The sequence below is a fragment of the Salvelinus fontinalis genome, chromosome 4 (genome assembly GCF_029448725.1).
Source record: "Salvelinus fontinalis isolate EN_2023a chromosome 4, ASM2944872v1, whole genome shotgun sequence".
In the NCBI taxonomy this organism is placed as follows: domain Eukaryota; kingdom Metazoa; phylum Chordata; class Actinopteri; order Salmoniformes; family Salmonidae; genus Salvelinus; species Salvelinus fontinalis.
Window position 1 is genome coordinate 17,274,395 of NC_074668.1, and position 23,902 is coordinate 17,298,296.

General features: G+C 43.1%; 1 protein-coding gene across 1 annotated transcript in view; it reads left to right on the forward strand.

Moving 5' to 3' along the window:
* The window catches only part of ntrk2a (neurotrophic tyrosine kinase, receptor, type 2a), a 50,947-nt gene extending 27,293 nt beyond the window's left edge, over positions 1–23,654 (forward strand). Inside the window, exons 13-18 of the mRNA XM_055918968.1 lie at positions 4,572–4,757; positions 8,873–9,003; positions 10,425–10,597; positions 12,847–13,087; positions 17,275–17,433; positions 19,539–23,654. Of these exons, the coding sequence (XP_055774943.1) occupies positions 4,572–4,757; positions 8,873–9,003; positions 10,425–10,597; positions 12,847–13,087; positions 17,275–17,433; positions 19,539–19,724 (1,076 nt within the window). The 3' untranslated portion in view covers positions 19,725–23,654. The remainder of the gene's footprint in view (positions 1–4,571; positions 4,758–8,872; positions 9,004–10,424; positions 10,598–12,846; positions 13,088–17,274; positions 17,434–19,538) is intronic.
* Positions 23,655–23,902: the final 248 nt, after the last annotated feature.

Here is a 23,902-nt window from a genome sequence, read left to right on the forward strand (position 1 = left end):
CTGTTTGTATGTCTGTATATCAGTCTGTATGTCAGTCAGTCAGTCTGTTTGTTTGTATGTCTGTATGTCAGTCTGTATGTCAGTCAGTCTGTTTGTATGTCAGTCTGTTTGTATGTCAGTCAGTCAGTCTGTTTGTTTGTATGTCTGTATGTCCGTCTGTATGTCAGTCAGTCTGTTTGTATGTCAGTCTGTTTGTATGTCAGTCAGTCTGTTTGTATGTCAGTCTGTTTGTATGTCAGTCTGTTTGTATGTCAGTCTGTTTGTATGTCAGTCAGTCTGTAGGTCAGTCAGTCTGTTTGTATGTCTGTATGTCAGTCAGTCAGTCAGTTTGTATGTCAGTCAGTCTGTTTGTATGTCTGTATGTCAGTCAGTCTGTATGTCAGTCAGTCAGTCAGTCTGTTTGTATGTCTGTATGTCAGTCAGTCTGTTTGTATGTCTGTATGTCAGTCAGTCAGTCTGTATGTTACTCAGTCAGTCTGTTTGTATGTCTGTATGTCAGTCAGTCAGTCTGTATGTTACTCAGTCAGTCTGTTTGTATGTCTGTATGTCAGTCAGTCAGTCTGTATGTTACTCAGTCAGTCTGTTTGTATGTCTGTCAGTCAGTCAGTCAGTCTGTTTGTCAGTCAGTCAGTCAGTCAGTCAGTCTGTTTGTATGTCAGTCAGTAAGTCTGTATGTCAGTCAGTCAGTCAGTCTGTATGTCAGTCTGTTTGTATGTCTGTATGTCAGTCAGTCAGTCTGTTTGTATGTCAGTATGTCAGTCAGTCAGTTTGTTTGTATGTCTGTATGTCAGTCAGTCAGTCTGTTTGTATGTCAGTCTGTTTGTATGTCAGTCTGTCAGTCTGTTTGTATGTCAGTCTGTTTGTATGTCAGTCAGTCAGTCAGTCAGTCAGTCAGTCAGTCAGTCAGTCAGTCAGTCAGTCAGTCAGTCAGTCAGTCAGTCTGTCTGTCTGTCTGTCTGTCTGTCTGTCTGTCTGTCTGTCTGTCTGTCTGTCTGTCTGAAGGAGGAGCGCTTAGCAAGCCAGAGGAGATCAATATAGTAACATAGTCTCCGCCCCCCAGCCCACCCCTGCATTAGAGCAGCTCTGTCTGTTAAAGTGTGTTAGGTCAGGACCTGACCCCACTTATGACCCCCGTGGCCCACCGACCTGTTCTGTGCCCCCCCCCAACCCCTCCGCTTCCCTCCTACAGGCTAAATAGGGTTTATAACGATCTGACCCTAGACCTCACCACTAATGATGAGTCCCCCCGACACGCACACTTACAGCAATAACCTGCTTAGGATGCGGTGTGTGTGAAATAAATACTAATTTTAAGCACATGCCCTCTCTAACATCATGGCTGAAAATCATAAAGCACTAGTTACTGTAGTATCTGCTGTTTGATTGAGATACAGAACTAAGAGAAGTTGAATGCTCCCAGATTGTGTCAAGCCTAGAGTGTATTTCAGTGGGGTTCAGAAAGGCCTGTCTGTGGGCCGCTTGACATCACTGTCTCTGGTAAGTCATATACAGTACATCACCTAACTGTCTGTTGTCTACCAGGCTGTCTACACTGCAGGTCAACCTGATTAGACCAGCCATTCTTGCAGGATCACTGCTCTCAGTTAGAGAAAATCCATACATATGTCTCCAGTCAGATCCAAGATGGATGCCTCTCTGGTATCCACAATGCATTGCAGTGACGCCACTACTGTACAATGGATGCCTCTGGTATCCACAATGCATTGCAGTGACGCTACTACTGTACAATGGATGTACAATGGATGCGTCTCTGGTATCCACAATGCATTGCAGTACTACTGTACAATGCGGCTGCGTAATGGCTCTTCCAGAGGAGGTGGAGGAGGAGGCGTAATGGTGGCACATAATTTGAGCACCCACGGGGGAGAGAGAAGCCTGTTTGTGGTGAAACCACTCAACACATTATCGGTGGAGAATCAAAGAGCTCCTCTGTAAAGCTCTACCGTCAGTGCACCGCTTGAGACTCCACAGACGGTAGCCACCAAAGAGGAAAGCAGAGCAGGACTGGACGAAAAGAGGTGCGATGTTTTGAGATTGTAAAGTTTAGATGGATTATCAAACCGGCAGGAGGCAAGCCTTACCGTGTGTCATGATCTAGGGCCCCCATAGAGGTTTTCCTGGTCAGGTTTCGTGGTGAGGAAAACACTCCAGGCCCCAGACAATAAGAAATAAGGTCAATCATACAACTAGGTAATTCTTCCAATCGTTAACCTGCCAACCATTGCTCCACTAGGGTTAACCCTCTTGGGGGAGATTTTAACTAGCCTACCTTGGTAAGGGTCACAACAATACTTTTCATGAGTCTTGCAGTCATTTGTCAGAGATTGTGTTGCTTCCTTTCAACACAATGCTGTAGGTCACAGAGAGTAGAGGTCATGGGAGCTAGTTTGGACAGATATGTGCTTTGACTCCATTATTCATATTTCACCACAATCTGGTGATCAGCGTGTATAAATGGCAGCATCCACCCACACTGTCACATACGCACGCACGCACGCACACACACACACACACACACACACACACACACACACACAATCTTATAAGCCTACTGAGAGACAATCCCTCTTTGTTTCTCTGTCCTGTTCCGTTGCCTCCTCCTGCTTAGGAATGCACCACTGCTATTCCTCTAATGCTCCAACACAACACCGTGGTGTGTGTGAGTGCATGCGTGGGTGTTTAGAGATTGAGACTGTGTGTATGAGAATAAAATATTAATTGTTTATTTTGGGATAGAACTGTAAACCAGAGAAGAAACAACATTTGGTCCACAGATAAATGATAAACAGAAAGGAATGAGCACAGGCTCAGAGTCCGACCGTCATTCTCTCCGCATTCACAAAGTACTGTATCAACACATTCTTTCTCATCATGACCTAAACTACTATTGTACATTCATTAGCCCTGAGGGGAGACAATTTAATGACATTTTGGAGAGTTTGGTTCCTAACTTCCACCAGTTTAAAGACCACATTTCTGTTCGTGGGACAGATGAGAAAGAGGCAATCCTTGACATTAACAAAAATGTACTCAAACATACTGTATTTAACAATATTTGAGTATTACTTGTGGTAACATTGCATATGAAATGCAGTTATACCCATATTGCGTACTTTGGATATGGGTTTTGACATGCACATCTACGGACGGATATAGTGTCTTAGGTTAGGGAGGTTAATAATATCATGATGATAATGTGATCAGTGATACCTCATATCTCAGAAACTCATGAACAAAGGAAGGATGTGGTGATTGGTATGGAATTGAGCCTCATACTTTTTGTAAAAACAAAAACATGCCTCTTCCATTTTTTTTAAATGTCATTCTTCCACTTTAAATTTTCCTCAAACACCACTTCTCTTCTCTTCTGCTCTCATCTCTTCTCCTCTTCTCTTCTGCTCTCATCTCTTCTCCCCTTCTGCTCATCTCTTCTGTTCTCATCTCTTCTCATCTTTTCTCTTCTCTTCTGTTCTCATCTCTTCCCCATTTCTCATCTCCCCTTCTCTTCTGTTCTTATCTCTTTTCTCCTTCTCGTCTGTTCTCATCTCTCCTCTTCTGTTCTGTTCTCATCTCTTCTCATCTCTTCTGTTCTCATCTCTTCTTCTCTTCTGTTCTTATCTCTTCTCCCCTTCTCTTTTGTTCTCATCTCTTCTCTTCTGTTCTCATCTCTTCTCTTCTCTTCTCTTCCGTTCTCATCTCTCCTCTTCTGTTCTCATCTCTTCTCTTCTGTTCTCCTTCTCATCTATCCTCTTCTGTTCTCATCTCATCTCTTCTCATCTTTTCTCTTCTCTTTCTGTTCTTATCTCTTCTGTTCTCATCTCTTCTGTTCTCATCTCTTCTGTTCTGTTCTCATCTCTTCTGTTCTGTTCTCATCTCTTCTGTTCTTATCTCTTCTCTTCTGTTCTCATCTCTTCTCTTCTGTTCTCATCTCATCTCTTCTCTTCCGTTCTCATCTCTCTTCTGTTCTCATCTCTTCTGTTCTCATCTCTCCTCTTCTGTTCTCATCTCTCCTCTTCTGTTCTCATCTCTTATCTCTTCCGTTCTCATCTCTTCTCTTCCGTTCTCATCTCTTCTCTTCCGTTCTCATCTCTTCTCTTCCGTTCTCATCTCTTCTCTTCCGTTCTCATCTCTTCTCATCTCTTCTCTTCCGTTCTCATCTCTTCTCTTCTGTTCTCATCTCTTCTCTTCTGTTCTCATCTCATCTCTTCTCTTCCGTTCTCATCTCTCTTCTGTTCTCATCTCTTCTGTTCTCATCTCTCCTCTTCTGTTCTCATCTCTCCTCTTCTGTTCTCATCTCTTATCTCTTCCGTTCTCATCTCTTCTCTTCCGTTCTCATCTCTTCTCTTCCGTTCTCATCTCTTCTCTTCCGTTCTCATCTCTTCTCTTCCGTTCTCATCTCTTCTCATCTCTTCTCTTCCGTTCTCATCTCTTCTCTTCCGTTCTCATCTCTTCTCATTTATTTTTTTCTTTTCTCATTTATTTTTTTTTCTCTTCCTCTTCCTTTTAATTCCACTCTCCTCTCTCTCCTCTCACTCTCTCCTCTCTCTCAGGTGCGTCATCAGTGATCAGTAATGATGACGACTCGGCCTCTCCTCTCCACCACGTGTCCAATGGCAGTAACACTCCGTCCTCCTCTGAGATGGGCCTAGACGCGGTCATCATCGGCATGACCAAGATCCCCGTTATCGAGAACCCTCAGTACTTCCGCAGCAACAGCATGCTCAAATCAGACACCTGTGAGTACAACAAGACCATAGCTTACACACACACACGCACAGACACACACACGTATTTACACTCGCAAGACACACATACAAATGGCTTTCTTTAACACCAGTTCCTTTTAATGGGTAACAAGATATAGCCTACTAGACTGTAGCAAAGAAGAATAGCCTGCAGACTAGGAGATCTCAAAGGATCTGAGTGCTGACGTCACCATGAATCTGTTGCACCGACACATAGACGCCATCTAAGAACCCACACCAGAATGTACGTATGTGTGGGTTGCCTTAGCAACACTCTCCGCTGCTATGGAAATGGCACTGGAGCTGCTGATAAAATGTGTTGAGTGGGACAGGCAGCGCTCCGTGTGTGTGTGTGTGTCAATCACACTTGTCAGCTGTGTAGTTGGATCTATCTAATCTATCAAATTAGATGTCATGCTTCTTAAAGAGGACACAAGTTCCTGAGCAGATGATGTACGGAGGCATCTACAATAGGACTGTGTCTCTGTGTAGGTCTGTGTTATACACAGTGTGTGTCTCCACTGTCTTTACCTGTCTGGGACAATGGGGAGAGAGCTGTGGTCTGACTTGTGTCTGCAGCAAATCACCAAAAGAAATTTATGAGCCCCAGAAAAACATAAAATGTCAGTCACTACTGTACAGCTGTGTGTGTGTCTGTGTGTTTGTGGTGTGTCTGTAAATGCTGTATTCATTTTGATGAAAAAGAGAGAAAAGGTGTAGGTAAGGTATTATGTCAGGAGAGTGGGTGTGACTCTAATATCTTAGAAACAGATCAATAGCCTCCATTAGTTTGTGCACTCCATTAGAGTGGACAAAACTCATTAAGAACAAGAGATGTACACACACACACACACACACACACACACACACACACACACACACACACAGAAAGTATTCAGACCCCTTGACTTTTTCCACATTTTGTTACAGCCTTACTCTAAAATGTATTCAATTGTTTTTTTCCCTCATCAATCTACACACAATACCACATAATGACAAAGCAAAAATAGGTTTTTAGACATTTTTGCTAATATAAAACTGAAATATCACATTTACATTCAGACCGTTTACTCAGTACTTTTTTTAAGCACCTTTGGCAGCGATTACAGCCTCAAGTCTTCTTGGATATGATGCTACAAGCGTGGCACACCTGTATTTGGGGAGTTCCTCCCATTCTTCTCTGCAGATGCTCTGTCAGGTTGGATGGGGTGCGTTGCTGCACAGCTATTTCCAGGTCTCTCCAGAGGTGTTCTATCGGGTTCAAGTCCAGGCTCTGGCTGGTCCACTCAAGAACATTCAGAGACTTGTCCCAAAGCCACTCCTGTGTTGTCTTGGCTGTGTGCTTAGGGTCATTGTCATGTTGGAAGGTGAACCTTCATCCCAATCTGAGGTCCTGAGCACTGGAGCAGGTTTTCATCAGGGATCTCTTTGTACTTTGCACTGTTAATCTTTCCCTAGAACCTGACTAGTCTCTCAGTCCCTGCCATTGAAAAACATCCCCACAGCATGATGCTGCCACAACCGAGCTTCACCGTAGGGTATGGTGCCAGGTTACCTCCAGATGTGACGCTTGGCATTCAGGCCAAAGAGTTCAATCTTGGTTTCACCAGACCAGAGAATCTTGTTTCTCATGGTCTGAGAGTCCTCCAAGCGGGCTGTCATGTGCCTTTGACTGAGTAGTGGCTTCCGTCTGGCCACTCTACCATAAAGACCTGATTGGTGGAGTGCTGCAGAGATGGTTGTCCTTCTGGAAGGTTCTCCGATCTCCACAGAGGAATTCTAGAGCTCTGTCAGAGTGACCTTTGGGTTCTTGGTCACCTCCTTAACCAAGGTCCTTCTCCCCTGATTTCTCAGTTTGGCCGGAAGGCCAGCTCTGGGAAGAGTCTCGGTGGTTCCAAACTTCTTCCATTTAAGAATGATGGAGGCCACTGTGTTCTTGGGGACCTTCAATGCTGCAAAAATGTTTTGCTACCCTTCCCCAGATCTGTGCCTCGACACAGTCCTGTCTCGGAGCTCTACAGACAATTCCTTCGATCTCATGGCTTGGTTTTTGCTGTGACATGCACTGTCAACTGTGGGACCTTATATAGACAGTTGTGTGCCTTTCCAAATCATGTCCAATCAATTGAATTCACCACAGGTGGACTCCAATTAAGTTGTAGAAACACCTCAAGGATGATCAATGGAAACAGGATGCACTGGAGCTCAATTTTGTGGCTCATAGCAAAGGGTCTGAATACTTATGTTAATAAGGTATTTCAGTTTTTAAATTTTTTATAAATGTGCAAACATTTCTAAAAACCTGTTTCCAATTTGTCATAATGGGGTATTGTGTGTGTAGATTTCTGAGGAAAACATTTATTTAATCAATTTTAGAATAAGGCTGTAACGTAGCAAAATGTGGAAGGCACTGCACGCCGGGCCGATAGACACACCCACAGACACAAATGCACTGTCAACTTGCATGTCTTGCAACTGAAGGACTAAAGGCCAATGCAACAGAGCTTTCCTCCTTTGTTAGTGCAGTCTACTCTTCTCTCAACCCCTCTTTCTTCCTCTTGGTCTCTCCATCCTGGTCTCTGGGTTTAGAAGGCTTAGCATTGTACTGGAAATTGTGATTCACAAATGTATTTTCATCAAGTTGTTTACTCTTCTCCTGTGGTATGTCTCCCATTCACCAATGACATCAGAACACAGTGACTAAAGTCTAAAGCCAACCCCTACACCACCGTCCAGAAGTGAGGCTTTGGAAAAGCCACAACTAATTAGATAAAACTCTAAGGAGAATGATAGACAGGGGAAGGGGTGTGGTTTTGTCTCTTCTTGACATGTATTCACTTTTGGTAAATGTTTTCTTAACTCTTCTTGAACTGCACTGTTGGTTAAGGGCTTGTAAGTAAGCATATCGCGGTAAGGTCTACACTTGTTGTATTCGGCATGTGACAAATAAAGTTTGATTTGATTTGTACTTACTGAGAATGATACGTGTAGTAAATGTGTGGCGTTTGGTTGTGGAAATGTACATTTACTGTACATGAATTGGCAGGAATGGTTGAGTTGTATGGTTGTAATGACTGTAATGGTGGAAATAGTTGAGTTGGGAGTAGAAAGTGTTTGAGTAACAGAGCTATATGATAGATATTAATATGTGTGTATAAAGAAGAGAGTTAGTAAGCAGTGGTAGTGAGTTGTGGCTTTTTTGGGTAGATGTTTAGGGAATTGTGGGTACTTACATAATTCCCTGAGCTGTGGTTATGACAGATGTGATGTCATCAGGTTAACACACACAAGCACACCCGTACACACGCATGCACACACACAGGCACATGCACACACACAAACACACACACACACAAAGCTGTGCTCAGGTCTTGAGTCTGTACATTCTGGCCTAATGGCCTATGCTCTCTCTCTACCTCTCCCTATCTCTTTAATATTGGGTTATGGTTCTCAGTAAGTTAGTGCAGCTCGATACAGCTTCAAAGTCTAGCCCTCCGCAATGCAATAGACTGAGTGGTGAGCTTTTCTTCAAATGCATTTCTTAATCAGATCAGAAATAAATCTTGACGTTTTGTGTCCTGTTTCTCTCTGAAGACAGTAACCTGCTGATGAATATGTTTTGGTGTTCTCCACTGTACTTGCGCTATAGAGAGTTAAGTGGGTGCAGCTCTGGGAGAAAGCACTGGGAAAATCCCGCTACTGTATCACCACCAGCCAGATTTCAGCGTTTGTTCAGTAAATAAAAATCGCAATTTCAAATAGACTTTCAAACATCTCTTTCTGACGATTCCCACATGATAGCTATTATGCTGAGAGACGGAGCTGACATGATGTTACTATAATCACAATAAAAAGACACAACACACAACTAATTGTGCAACTTTTACTTTTGAAAACACAGTGATCAGACAATACAGCTCATCACGATCAATATCAAGACAACAAAATAGTAGATAGATCATTCGGTACAACAAATGACGGCTCCCAGTCCCCTAATCCAACCATATATCATCATCTCTTCTCATCTAAGATATATACTGATTACGGCATTCATATTCAGAAGTCACACTGATATATGTAATAACTAGGTTCTCTTTGTGTTGCAGTTGTCCAGCACATCAAGAGACACAACATAGTGCTGAAGAGGGAGTTGGGAGAGGGGGCGTTTGGGAAGGTTTTCCTGGCTGAGTGCTATAACCTGTCTCCTGAGCTCGAAAAGATCCTGGTAGCCGTCAAGGTAACGCTGCTCTTTCCAGTCTATCACAACCCACTGTAGGCTACATCGTTTCGTCAATTCCAAATGGACCCCCAAACCTTACCCCCTAGATACTCCTGTAGGAAAATCGGCCAATGGCCTGCTTCCATCAAGAATTCCAGCATTCAAAGTATGTGGTGAAATGAGATCTTATAGGAGAGTTTTAATTTAAAAAACATGACATGGCAGAGAACCCCCTCCTCATGACTTCCTGTCTTTCCTTCCGGTGTCCCACCGCATTCTAAGTGTGATGTGGGGCTTGAGTGGCATGGCAGTATGTCCTGTATCTACTAGAAACCTGCCATTGAAGGTGATAGATGTCACTTTGCACTTTCCGAGTTGCCGCTTCTACTGTCTAACATAGTCATATCCACTAATGGTAGGGGTTTTACATGCAAACATTGGACAGGCATGTACAAGCATGCAGCCATATATGCTAAGCTTCCATGTTTATGGTCAAACTCACAAGGGAGCCATCGATCACGATACAGAACAGTAGTGACATTAGCTAAGGCGTTGGCAGTCATGCAAAGATGCTAGCAGTCACACAGGCGATTTAATTCTCCAACGTCCCGGCAGTCATACAGCGTCATAGGTAAATCGCATTCAGGGGTGAGTTTCCTGAAATCTTTGTAGCTAATTTGGCACTTTTACTCCTCTGAACAACCCAGCCGCGAGAAAGTAACAATGCCAAATCAATGTTTAGCGGTCAATCTTCTAGTTGTGAATGAACTTCAGAATTTTTCTAAGCACTTGAATGTTCTCATAGTGGCGTGGGTCTGGGTTGTTAAGAGAAACAAGGTGCCATGTTAGTTCTGAGGCTTTTAGGAAACTCATCCACTTCCAGTTCTGTTCTGATCAAATTGATGAGTTGTTTCCTGAAATCTAATTGGTTGAAGATGGGGGTGGAGGAATCTCTTTTTCTGCCATCTCAGCGTTCTAGCTGGGGGTCAGAACAGAGGGTCATCCTTTGGCTTCCTTAGCTCTATCCTGTTCCTATTACATTTCCTGAAACACTCTCTCTCTCTCGCCTCTGCACTTAAATCGCTATGACAGATTTCATGATTTACGATCACTAATGCAAAGATCAGAACACGAAAACCAACCACACTACTTCTGTAAATAACACTGAACTTACTGTACAGAAGTACACAACATCTCTGCTTGGTCATTACCAATAAGATAAAATTGTGGGCTATGGTTAAGTTCCTATAACTCACTTTTACTTTAAGAGTTACTTATGCACTTGGTGGATTTGAGCCAAAAACATCTTGTGGCAGAATATTCCCAGTAAGTAGTCTCCGTGCACAGTGTGCAAAATGTTTAAGTATGATGTTTTCGGTGTCTAACAAACTCAATTATGAGTAAAAATTGGATAGTAACCTGTGTGCGTGTGTGTTCAGACCCTGAAAGAGGCTAGTGAGAATGCAAGGAAGGACTTCCACCGGGAGGCCGAGTTGCTGACCAACCTGCAGCACCAGCACATTGTCACGTTCTACGGTGTGTGTGTGGAGAGCGACCCCCTCATCATGGTTTTTGAGTATATGAAGCACGGGGACCTCAACAAGTTCCTCAGGTAAACCATTCTGTGGGCACGTTCATATTAAGGCCCGATTTAGACTTAGACAATTTATGCCTTTCCTATACACTCCTTTCCTACACACTCCTTTCCTACACACTTCTCAGTAGGTGGTATTCAGACTTGCCTTATGCAGGTGTGTAAGGCAAGTCTGGTTCCCTTGCACGCACTGAATATATATAATTAAACTGCTGAAAACCCTCCCACTTGCTGGCCAACAGATTTTCTCCTGGAGTTTTAGTTCAATAGGGTTTTCAGTACATTTATCTTAAGGCATCCCTTTAAATACGATCTATCTTTAATTAGAATTTTATCGACAGACTCACAAAAATACTTAAAGAGAATGGGTTCAGAATACAGGGATCAATGAAAGAAAGCCATCTAAATATATGCATACTCGTCTCAATTTCAGCACCAACTGGTAGATTTTAAATTACTCTGATCTTGTAGATTATTTTGGCAAATTTGGGGGACAGGAAAGAATGTATGAAACATTTTATTAAAGTATTTATGCACAATATATATTGATGAATCCAAAATACAGTGGCTTGATTCATCTTGAAGGTTGTCATATTCAAGTTGAATCCATGAAATATTTGAAGGTAGAAAAAAGTGTACAATAGGTGTTGAACAATAGTCCTAGAAATCTACTCTAATCCTCACTAATCATGGAACTGTATGACAACGGTCCAGTCACCGTGAACCGCCGTGCACCAGGCTCCAGGTTTAACCTGCTAGGTGTGGTTCCAGTTCCATAATGATTCAAATAGGCTACATGTCCCAAATTATTGCACAACGTTAGCCTGATAGGATCCACTAATGCTAGCGACCCACAGGAACAACTACATGGACATGACAGAGGAAAGAAAGGTCAACTTAATTGAATGATGCAAAAGGTAACTAAATTAACCGTTACAAATGTTTGTGGGTATTACTGATGGTGGCCTCCGATAGTGGCTAATATTTAACATGATACAAGTTGTAACATAAAGTGGAGAAAAGCACAGGCCTATAATTAAAACATTTTAAACTGCATACATCAACTTGGCAGGCTTGGCCCTAAAGAAGTCTATAGCTTGGGTCTCCAAATTTCATCCACACAGATTATGAGGGCATACAATAAAAATTCTGAATAACGGCACAGCTATTTATACCCTACTTCACTGTGGAAAATGGGCCGCAATACATGTCATATTGATATGATTTTCAGTTTGCTTCCATATGACTGGTTTCACATTCGTCTTCTGGGATCATAAGGAAAAATCATCTAAAACAATTTACTATGTGTATTTTCAATCCCCTTCTCCAAACCGATGACTAATTTACCTAGCTCTCATCAGTAGTTCTTATCAATTTATAAATTACAGAGCATGGAGAATACTTTAATTTATATCGTAAAAAAATTAAGTAGATGCTTTTTCCATTTGGAACCGGCAGGTTCGCTCCAACTTATTCATGGTTGCCTCTTGCATAACGGTGGTGGAATTATGAGGGAATTAAGTCAAGGTCAGAATACGGCGTATCTGTATACACACCTCCCCACAGATTCATTTCTTTGATCTCCAACCCCAACGAATAGCGGGTTAATAGCATACTATTCTAATGCTTAAGTTAAAGGTCCGAATACGTGTAGAGAGATAAGTGCAGAAAATAGAATTACGTTCCATTTCCGGGAGTTTAAAGATGCACTATGCAGAAATCACACCGTCATTTCCTGGTTGATAAAATTCTAAGAGTTCGTCTCTTTTCAGTTTATAGTGTAGAGAATCATTGTACCATCTAAACTGCTGTGAAATATATTTTACATCGTACATTTTACATACATTACATATTGTATTTTCAGCTGTTTGAAACTGGTGTACCAAACCTAAAGTACAAGATGGAAAAAACTCAACTTAAGAATGGGAAGCATAGAAATAACACACATAGAACACATATACTGATTTCAATGACAATGACAGATCTGTAACTCACATTTCTATGTGAATTTGGTCGGGTTACCTAAAAAGTTAGATATTGCCGCTTTAACTCGGGTCGGAATCCCCCCCACCCCACCACCACTGCATAAAATCCCACTAAATCTCTATTGACTGATGTTGGTCATGATCTATTTCATGGAAGCCATTACAGGAAGTGAGTTTAAACTCCCAACGCAAGAAGTAAAACATTTATAAATAAAGTTGAAAATGAATGTCACCTTTCAGGTTGTGATTCGGAATTTCAATGGAATTCCTCTCATTCCGTAGGGCTCACGGTCCCGACTCCGTGATGATGGGTGACGGTCCTACCAATAGGCCCGTGGTGTTGACCCAGTCCCAGATGCTGCACATCGCCCAGCAGATTGCTGCAGGCATGGTCTACCTGGCCTCCCAGCACTTTGTCCACCGAGACCTGGCCACACGTAACTGTCTGGTGGGAGAGAACCTGCTGGTGAAGATCGGTGACTTCGGCATGTCCCGAGACGTGTACAGCACGGACTACTACAGGGTAAGTGTATGTGTCGCCCTCTTTTTTCTTGGCCCCCTACTACTTCCCTTTGCATGGGCCTCTCTCTCTCCCTGCATGGGCATGAATCGATCAGTAGGCCCTGGGCCTGGTATGTTTAAGAATTTGTTCTCAACTGACTTGCCTAGTTAAATAATGGTTAAATAAAAATATATATATATCTAGAAGATGAAAGCTGCATAGAGCAGTGTTTCTCAACGTTCTATGTTCCACCAGACCAGCAGGCTATATAGTCTGCCTACGTCTCAGAACTGCTTCAATAACAAATAGTATTGAATTGGTACCAGCTAACTAACCAACCAAGTATTTAACTAACTAATTGATTGGTCGGTCAGCGGCAACATTCTTTATGGACTGTCCCGAACGGGAGGTTGAGAAACACTGCAGAGGCCTTATACGTAGATGTCAGTGTATAGATGTCACAGACCCTATCTCTTCCACACATTCTCCACCTGCTTCCCTGCCTCCCCCTCTCTTTGATTTCACTATTAGTGTGTGACAACATACAACTGCTATCCACCTCCCCATACACACACCCACACACACACACACACACAAACATACACACCCTCTCAGTAAGGTTTACCACTGGAGGAGTCGCCATAGCAACGGGCAAAGGCAGCACAGAGCATAAGTTATATCAGACAGTCCCTATGAAAAAAGTAATTAAATAACTTATATTAGTATGCAGCTCCACTACTACAGAGAGAGAGAGAGAGAGAGAGAGAGAGAGAGAGAGAGAGAGAGAGAGAGAGAGAGAGAGAGAGAGAGAGAGAGAAAGGGGGAGGGTTGGGGCAAGTTAAATAAATCAACACAAAAAAAGATGCAAGAGGAGGGGTATGGGAGAAAACAGAAGAGAAGGGGGGATTCAGAGTGGAGAGAAGGGACCGAATGTGGAGAGAAAGACATGAGAAAAGAGAGAGGAGACAATTATAGATAGAGATAGAGACTGAAAGCTGCTTTCCCCCAACAGTTGGGTGAAAGAATGATGAACAAGGATGTAATAGGAGGGATCAAAAGGTAGACCAGCCCAAGTTGCTTCCTGTCTAGAGATTATGCCTGACAGTGGCTGCATCTGAAATGGTACCCTATTCACTATAGTGCCCAGTGATGTCACATTGCACCCTCCCAGGGCTTTGATGGACAGCTGCGGAAGCCAACCAACCCACCCGCCCACCCACCCACCAACCCAAGAGCAGCCTCTTTTATAATTTCTCTTTAATCCACATGAATACGCAAACCTGTATGCTCTTTAATTACAGACCGACAGACAGGGCTTCATTGCACCCACTCCTGGGTATAAAAAACACAGTAATTCCCAGTAGAATGACCATCTCCATAGAAACACAGGGCAATTCAGTTCAGTCTACTGGAACAAGGAGGAGGAGGAGGAGTCTCCTAGTGAAGCCCCTCCCATGCAGCCAGTCTAAAGCATCCCAAAAGCTCCCTTTCAAACCCGCCTGGTTGCCATGGATACCGCGGCCTCTAAACTCTAAATTCACAATTCCTTGTTTTCTTCTTCTTTGAGGTTTTCTGGCACAGACAAGCAGTGGGTTAGTTATAAATATTCATTAATAATTCTGAAAGCAATAAGATCTCATGGTCTGACTTCAATATTCAACATATTTCTGTCAAGACTCGGCAGTTAAGTTTAGGCATTAATTCCGACTGGTTAAGGTAAGGGTTAAGGTTTGGGATAGGGTTAAAATGGAAGGGAAAAAAACGAGTGCCTAGCACTGGGATGGAACCCGCGATCCTCGGAGCCGTAGCTCAGATTGAACCCGCAGTCCTCGTAGCCATAGCTCGCATTTTAAGCCCTTCCTCTATCCCCATCCACAACGCCCTAGCAAGCCGAGAGCCTACTAGATTATATTGTTTATAGGCGCTCATGTTGCCCCTAAGAATACTGAAGTGGATCTGCCTCGACCCGGCTGGAGAGAGAGCTCTGGTGAGCTCTAAAAACCATTGGGCCCTCTGAACAGGCTAGTAAAACTGCTTCTCTTAATATTTGATGAACTCAGGATGTTAAGAACAATTAATCAGGGGATTTTCTACATCACAAAGTAACACACAAATGCACAATCACACACATGCACACACAGAGAAACACAAACAGTCACACACACACAATCAAACATGCACATACACACAGAGCCATAAACACAAGCAAGCACATACAAACACAAGCAACAAGCATACACACAAAAAGTGGAGACACTAAGATCAGGAAAGCAGCATTAATATTTCAAACTAAACCACACTAACTAAATGAGACACTCACTGGATGTTGGCCTCAACCCCACTTGACCGTGAATTTATCGCAACAAACATACACACGCAGTATCTCTCCTTGGAAACTCAAGTGGGGTTTAAGTTATGTGAAAACACTTAAAGTGAGTTATGTGTTGAGGAGGAGGAAAGAGCCTTTGAGAAGGCGGACTAGAGCTAGATTGGTTTTCACAGAAAAACACACACACCGGTGATGACTATCTCTTGGCTTTAATGGACTAGTAAAGTAAAGGCCACTCTGACGGAGAGAGGAAAAGACCATTCAGGGCTGAGTGGGCGACAGACAGCAGTGGCCAGTCACAACTTCCTGTCTTGCGCAGTGTCTGGGACGGTAAGACTGTAGCTACAGTCCTAGGCATTAACAAGTCCACCTGTACTGCAGCGCAGTAATAAACATGTTCTTCAAAGTGGATGGAACTGCACCGTCAGGGTCAGGGACATATTTCACACATGTATTTTATTGCATGGGTTATTGTTAGATGATTGCTTATTTGTCATATTAACTATGTACCTTGCTGCAGTAAGGCATTTTGAAAAACTGAGCATAACCTTTTAGTGCTCATAACTATATTTGTCTGTGTGTTAGACACAACAGTTGGAAAAACAATGTACCCTATTATTTTACCATTTGCAGTTTTGAATAACTGCGTTTCTTTTATGTTTATTTTATTTGCACTTTATTTTAGGGTCCTGTTTCAACCAGGATTGGAACCAAAATAATTTTCCAATCATTTCGTTCTGAACAGAACCATTCTTTTGTCGTTCCGTTCTACTGTTCCGACCAGCAAAATACAATATTGAACTGATTCAAACCCCCAAAATGTAACGCTTTATGTCATTCCTTTTAAATCTCTGAGATATTTTTTTCTGCATTTTGCTCAACATTTAATTACTTCACCAATCAGTGAGGATAGAGCAGCTTAAGCTTGCTATGTAGCGGGCAAGCTATAGTTGTTTAGACTACATGCATTGGACAGACAAGTGTAGAGCACGAGATTTGACTGACATTTTGTGTGTGGAAAGAACGAGAGAGGGTGGAGGAGAAGGCTTGGCTTGAAGCACTGGGCATCTTGTTATGACATGCATTATCTGAATTAGTCCCACAGAGTTATACCTATGGAGGAGCGGCTTCTATATAGGATCTTCCGAGAGTTGTCTTAACTGTGGACCCAAGCTTGTGTGTGCAGCGCGGCACCAGAATTAAAATAAAAACATATCTTGTCCAGTGTGAAAAGTGATAAATATAGTATCTTTAACTAGCATTGAAAAAGTGAATCCATTCTTCTCTAATTAAAAATCGCACTCCCTAATTTCTGAATCATGCTTGTAACGTCACTAGGGTACAGTAGCCTGTTTCATGGGGGGAGGGGCAGGTAGCCTGGACACACGCTGGCAAGGGCTTTGCATAGGCACTTTGTTGCGTTTTATTGTGTGACTGGAAAAAAATGCCCGGAATGTAAAAGAACGTTATTAAAACCAGTTCCCATGCTTTTAAAAATAACGGTCCCTTTTTTTCCCGTTTCTTATTCTGTTCCTCGAAATTGCGTTCTTTTACGATTTTTGGTTCTGAACCAGTTCCAACCCCTGGTTTCAACTGGCATTTATTGACCTAATTTGTGATTGAAAAGTATGGGATTGAGATACCAATAGGTTGGGGTTAGGGTTACATTCTTACCTCAACGAATGCAACACAACTGGTGACTTGGTACCAAATTATGCATAGTTGCAATTGATTTAATGAATTGCAAATAAATAAAAAGTAATTTGAAGGTCATTTATGTTTTATGACCATTTTACCAAGTAGTTTCACAGAAAATATATTGTCATTTCTGTACCGTTCAAATAAAGCGTCCAGGCTGACTGTGTTTGTGTTGATGTAGGTGGGCGGTCACACCATGCTGCCCATCCGCTGGATGCCTCCAGAGAGCATCATGTACAGGAAGTTCACCACGGAGAGTGACGTGTGGAGTCTGGGCGTGGTCCTCTGGGAGATCTTCACCTACGGCAAACAGCCCTGGTACCAGCTCTCCAACAACGAGGTCAGTCTCACCTCTAAGCTAACCGCAACCCTAACCCCAACTCACTGACTATACTCTACCTCCATCGTAGCCTGGGTGCAAGTCTGTTTCTGTTCTCTTGCCGCCACCTTACAACAGTTCCATGAGGAAGTGGCAAGAAAGCAGAACAGACTAGCATCCAGGCTACCGCTAACTGGAGTCTACCCTCACAGTCATTCCTTTGGCAAAGCTTTCCAACAAAATGGCCAATTATATTTTACAGTACCTTTAACCCCCAACCTTGACCCTATCCTGGTTGTGACTGGATGGAGTACAGCTACGACCGGAAGTGACTTTTCTTAGCAGGTTAGGACAACATTTTAGCTAACCCTGACCCTTTTCATAACCTGCTACGTTAATTCTTCTAACCTGCTACGTAAGTTCTCCTAACCTGCTACGAAAAATCCCTGCTGGTCGTAGCTGTGTTCCACCTAGTCAGAACCCCCTAACCCCTAATCCCATCTCTGGTTACTTCCCTAAAAAAGGCTGTAACCCCCTAACCCCAATGCCAAATTGACCCCTAGCCTTAGCTTATACCCCCAAGGCACGTGTATAGATCTGAAAGGCTTCCATCTGGCCTATCAGATGGCAAGATGGAGCTATTTGCTTACAGCTTGTATATCAGATACTTACTGATCTATACTGAACAAAAATATAAACGCAACATGTAAAGTGTTGGTCCCATGTTTCATGAGCTGAAAAAAAGATCACAGAAATGTTCCATATGCACAAAAAGCTTATTTCTCACAAATGTTGTGTACAAATTTGTTCACATCGCTGTTAGAGAGCATTTCTCCTTTGCCAAGATAATCCATCCACCTGACAGATGTCGCATATCAAGAAGCTGATTAAACAGCATGGTCATTACGCAGGTGCACCTTGTGCTGGGGACAATAAAATGCCTCTAAAATGTGCCGTTTTGTCACACAACACAATGCCACAGATGTCTCAAGTTTTGAGGGAGCATGCAATTGGAATGCGGACTGGAAGAAATGTCCACCAGAGCTGTTGCCAGAGAATTTAATGTTAATCTCTCTACCATAAGCTGCCTCCAACGTCATTTAAGAGAATTTGGCAGTACGTCCAACCAGCCTCAGAACTGCAGACCACGTGTAATCACGGCAGCCCGGGTTCTTCACCTGCAGGATCGTCTGAGACCAGCCACCCAGACAGCTGAGGAAACTGTGGGTTTGCACAACCAAAGAATTTCTGCACAAACTGTCAGAAACCGTCTCAGGGAAGCTCATCTGCGTGCTCGTTGTTCTCACCAGGGTCTTGACTTGACTGCAGTTTGGCTTTGTAACCGACTTCAGTGGGAAAATGCTCACCTTCGATGTCCATTGGCATGCTGGAGAAGTGTGCTCTTCACGGATGAATCCCGGTTTCAACTGTACCGGGCAGATGGCGGCGTGGGGCGAGCTGTTTGCTAATGTCAACATTGTGAACAGATTGCCCCATGGTGGCAGTGGGGTTATGGTATGGGCAGGCATAAGCTACGGACAATGAACACAGTTGCATTTTATCAATGGCAATTATCGTGACGAGATCCTGAGGCCCATTGTGTGCCATTCATCCGCCGCCATCACATTATGTTTCAGCATGATAATGCACGCCACATGTCACAAGGATCTGTACACAATTCCTGGAAGCTGAAAATGTCAAAGTTATTCTATGGCCTGCATACTCACCAAACATGTCACCCATTGAGTTTGGGATGCTCTGGATCGACGTGTACAACAGCGTGTTCCAGTTCCCGACAATATCAAGCAACTTCGCACAGCCATTGAAGAGGAGTGGGACAACATTCCACAGCCTGATCAACTCTATGCAAAGGAGATAAATGGTGGTCACAGCAGATACTGACTGGTTTTCTGATCCACGCCCGTACCTTTTGTTTTAAGGTGTCTGTGATCAACAGATGCATATCTGTATTCCCAGTCATAGATTAGGGCCTAATTTATTTATTTCAAGTTACTGATTTCCTTATATGAACTGTAACTCAGTAAAATCTAAGAAATTGTTGCATTTATATTTTTGTTCAGTGTACATAAAGTGATCCTAACCTTGTGTCTCCCCCACACCCACAGGTGATTGAGTGTATTACACAGGGGCGTGTCCTGCAGCGGCCTCGCACCTGTCCCAAAGAGGTGTACGACCTGATGCTGGGGTGCTGGCAGAGGGAACCCCACATGAGACACCACATCAAGGATATCCACAGCTTACTGCTCAACCTAGCCAAGGCCTCTCCTGTCTACCTGGACATCCTCGGCTGAGAGTGTGTGTGAGTGTGTGTGTGTGTGTGTGTGTGTGCATGGTTGAGTGTGTGTTTGAAGCTACGATCAAACACTAAGGCAATCAGAAGATTCCCCAACTATTCCCTTGTGCCCTACCCTCTCTCCCTCCCTCCCTCATTCTCTCTCTCTCATACTTTCTTCCTACTTCTACTCTGTCATGCATCTCTTTACCCAACATCTATTTTCTTCCTGCTCAAAAGACATTAAGAATGGTTTGCAGTGGGAAGGCTTCTCCCATTTCTTCAAAGGCTTTTTAACTGCGCCTAAATGGTCTACTGTAAATGGCTAAGAGGGCTGTACTATAGTATATACGAGCAGGCAGTGGGAGGTGCCATTTGGTCCAATTGGTTTCTGGAAACTCCATCCTTCTGTAAATAAAACCCCTGGAGTCCAGAAGAGGCGCCTCCACTGCAGATGGGTGATTTCTTCTCTGTACATACCGGACATACAGCTACCAGACCCCAGCGATAACCTGAAAAGACTTGAGACGTTTGCTCCATCTGAGGAGACATAGAAGCAACCAGACTATTATCTCCCGTCATGTCAACAAGGCATGACATAAGACATTTCCCCTCATGCTGACAAACAACAACAAATGAAATGCTATAACTAAGTGGTATTCAAAGTCAGGGCAACAAATGGGGTGTTGGGGGGGACCAAAAAATGAAGAGCACAGATTATTGTATGGGATGTATTTATGGGATGTATTTTTCAAATAAGATCATTTGAAAAACAACATTTTACTCAGTATATTTATTAATTTGTTTCTTTTCATTTTGGTAAGAGATGAAAATGCAATTAATTTAATGTTAATTGTGAATGTAAAAATTCTATGATTTTAAGGTTGTGTCATAATTTTGGGTGGGGTCATGAGAAATTCTTGGGGGGAAAAATGGGATCCTCATAAATTCTGATGGAAAAAATGGGGTCCCCACTAAAAAAGTTCTAACTGAGAAAGAGAGTTTGGGCGGGGTCTGTGTGAGATGGTCCTTACATTGTTAGTGGTGAAGATCTCCGTTTAGGCGTGGTTGGGTCAACTGTGGTAGAATCATGACACAAACACACACATCTCCACCCCCTACTACATAAACACTGAAAAGGCTTCTGAAGGAAATTTAATTGTGCATGTTTTATTATTTTAGTCCCGGCCACAGTGCTTCAGCCACGCAGCCCCAGCCCTTGTCAGTAATGGTGTAATGTATATTTCATTAAGGAGCTCATGTTGGCCATTAGCACAGTCTCCCCTCAGACATGTAAGACATTGTTTTATGGGAGGGAAAGGAGATGAGGAAGTGGGGAGAAGGAGAGAGAGACAGCGAGATAGAGAAGACGGACGAGGCCTGAATGTCTGCAGGGAAATAGAGAGATAACATCCATCATAGTGCGGTCTGGACGGTTTTAGAACCCACTGCTCTTTACTTCACACACCTCGCATTTCTATGGGCTCCTCAACCCCCCCTCCCCCACACATACACACACACAGCATTTTATTGGTTTGGTCATATGCTCATTGCTATTTGTTTTGTTCTATTTATCATTTTTGATATATACTCTATGTTCACCATACCCATTTTGTATTTAATTTTCCAGTTTTCTGATTCAAATCTTCTGAGGTCTAAGTCAATTCTTTGGTCTGAATCGAGGTCTGAATCAAATTCAAAGTGAGTTTCTTATGTTGACAGTATTGAGTGTGTATGTGTGCATCCATAATTGTGCACTACTTTTTACCAGGACCCATATTGGGCTTTGGTCAAAAGTAGTGCACTATATAGGGAATAGGGTGTTATTTTAGACATAGACTGTGTGTGGCTGTTTGAGTCCTTGCACACAGTCACTGTTGAATTTTCCTGCCTGCCACATGATACACACAGTAGGTCCAATAAATATCATCCATTCCACAAAGACAATGGATATCCGTCTGTACCAGAGCAAATGGAACAATGCTATACAGGTATTCAACATTGGTCATACAATGATGTTGTGCATTACAAAGCAGTATTGTGTGCATGGGCCTTCGGTGTGGGTGTAGTTGGCAGTGAGAGAACTGCCAGTATGAGAAAGAGCACTGTGTGAATACGAATGCGCCATCGAACTAAGGAACCACTCTTAATGCTCTGTGTGGATCTATCCTACATGAACTGGCTAAAGTCGGACATGGTAATGGTTGCTAATGAGGGAAGAAGCTTATCAAAGGACTGCAATGGAAGACATTTCTATGTAACTCTTCCATCACAATGGACCCAGTCTGAGTCTACTGTACATCCTGGTCCAGTTACTGTTATTAATGGAACCTTCCCAGAATACTCTCTGTTGTAGGGTCCAATTACCGATATGCTCTAGGCAATGGGCGGCACCAATCGCAGTGCTATTGATCTCTTTGGTCAGAAATTGAAATCTCAAAAGGAACTGACAATCACAACCCTCAACAAGTGACCTGTTGCATAGTTACAAACCTCCTCTAGTTACAAATCTCTTTTAGTTACAACCTCATCCATGCTGTGTACGTGATAGTCCTAAACATTGGTCTTTAGCTGTGATATACCATATTACTTTTCTTAAATACAAGAGGGCAAAATGAACAAAACTGTATAAAGGTTAAAACCCCCTCAGACTGTCACTCTTTAGATTGGAATCTTCTTTGTCTGACAAGGACAAGAGAGATGGACAGTTGCCATTGGCCACATAACAATGTCTTCTGTTTCACGGATATACAGTATTTTGCTTGCAAACAAACCTATACAGCCCCATATAACCCTATACAATGTCACACATCCCTATCCAACCCCATACAAACCCATATATCCCTATCCAACTCTATCCAACCCCATACAACCCCATATATCCCTATCCAACCCCATCTAACCCCATACATCCCTATTACAACCCCATACATCCCTATCCAACCCCTTACATCCCTATCCAACCGCATACATCCCTATCCAACCCCTTACATCCCTATCCAACCGCATACATCCCTATCCAACCCCATACATCCCTATCCAACCGCATACATCCCTATCCAACCCCTTACATCCCTATCCAACCGCATACATCCCTATCCAACCCCATACATCTCTATTACAACCCCATATATCCAGATTCAACCCCATACATCCCTATCCAACCCCATACATCCCTATCCAACCCCTTACATCCCTATCCAACCGCACACATCCTTATCCAACCCCATACATCCCTATTCAACCCCATACATCCCTATTCAACCCCATACATCCCTATCAAACCCCAGACATCCCTATCCAATCCCATTCATCCCTATCCAACCGTATACATCCCTATCCAACCCCATACATCCCTATCCAACCCCATACATCCCTATCCAACCCCATACATCCCTATCCAACCCCATACATCCCTATCCAACCCCATACATCCCTATCCAACCCCATACATCCCTATCCAATCCCATACATCCCTATCCAACCCCATACATCCCTATCCAACCCCAGACATCCCTATCCAATCCCATACATCCCTATCCAACCCCATACATCCCTATCCAACCCCATACATCCCTATCCAACCCCATACATCCCTATACAACCCTCTTCCAATGGAACTGAAAACTGTGACTGAGCATTATCCTCTCTGGAATGTATCTTCACTGTCCCTTTCTTTCTTCTTTCTTTATGTGTTCTCTCCCAGCTGTTACACTGTCCAACTGTGACCTCCCTGATGGGTCAGTGAGAGGAGCGTGTGTGTGTGTAGGCTTGGAGCAGAGCAGAACAAAATGTGCTGTATACAACCCATCTGGCTCTGATGGCTTTAGCCTCAGTGCTGTGACAGGTGTTCCATAACGTGTGTAATAATGTGATCAGCTTTTCTCAATGAAACGGACAACTCTGTTGTGACACGGTGTCCTTAATTAAAGTGTTATGTCTTACCTCATCCTGAGCAGATCTGATGTCTGGTGTCTCTGTGTGAATGAGGGAGTGTTAGCGCAATGAGTGTGTGTTGGGAGTGTTTGAGTACAGTAGCCTATAGAGCACTTTAAAAGAGCTAGAACATAGAAACAAGTGGCCTTTACTAGGCCTACACATTGATGCTTTACAAATCAGTTATAATGTCACAAAGGGTGATATAACAGGTCCATACATCTAGAGCTTTGCCAAATGTGGCATAATCTTTATAAAACT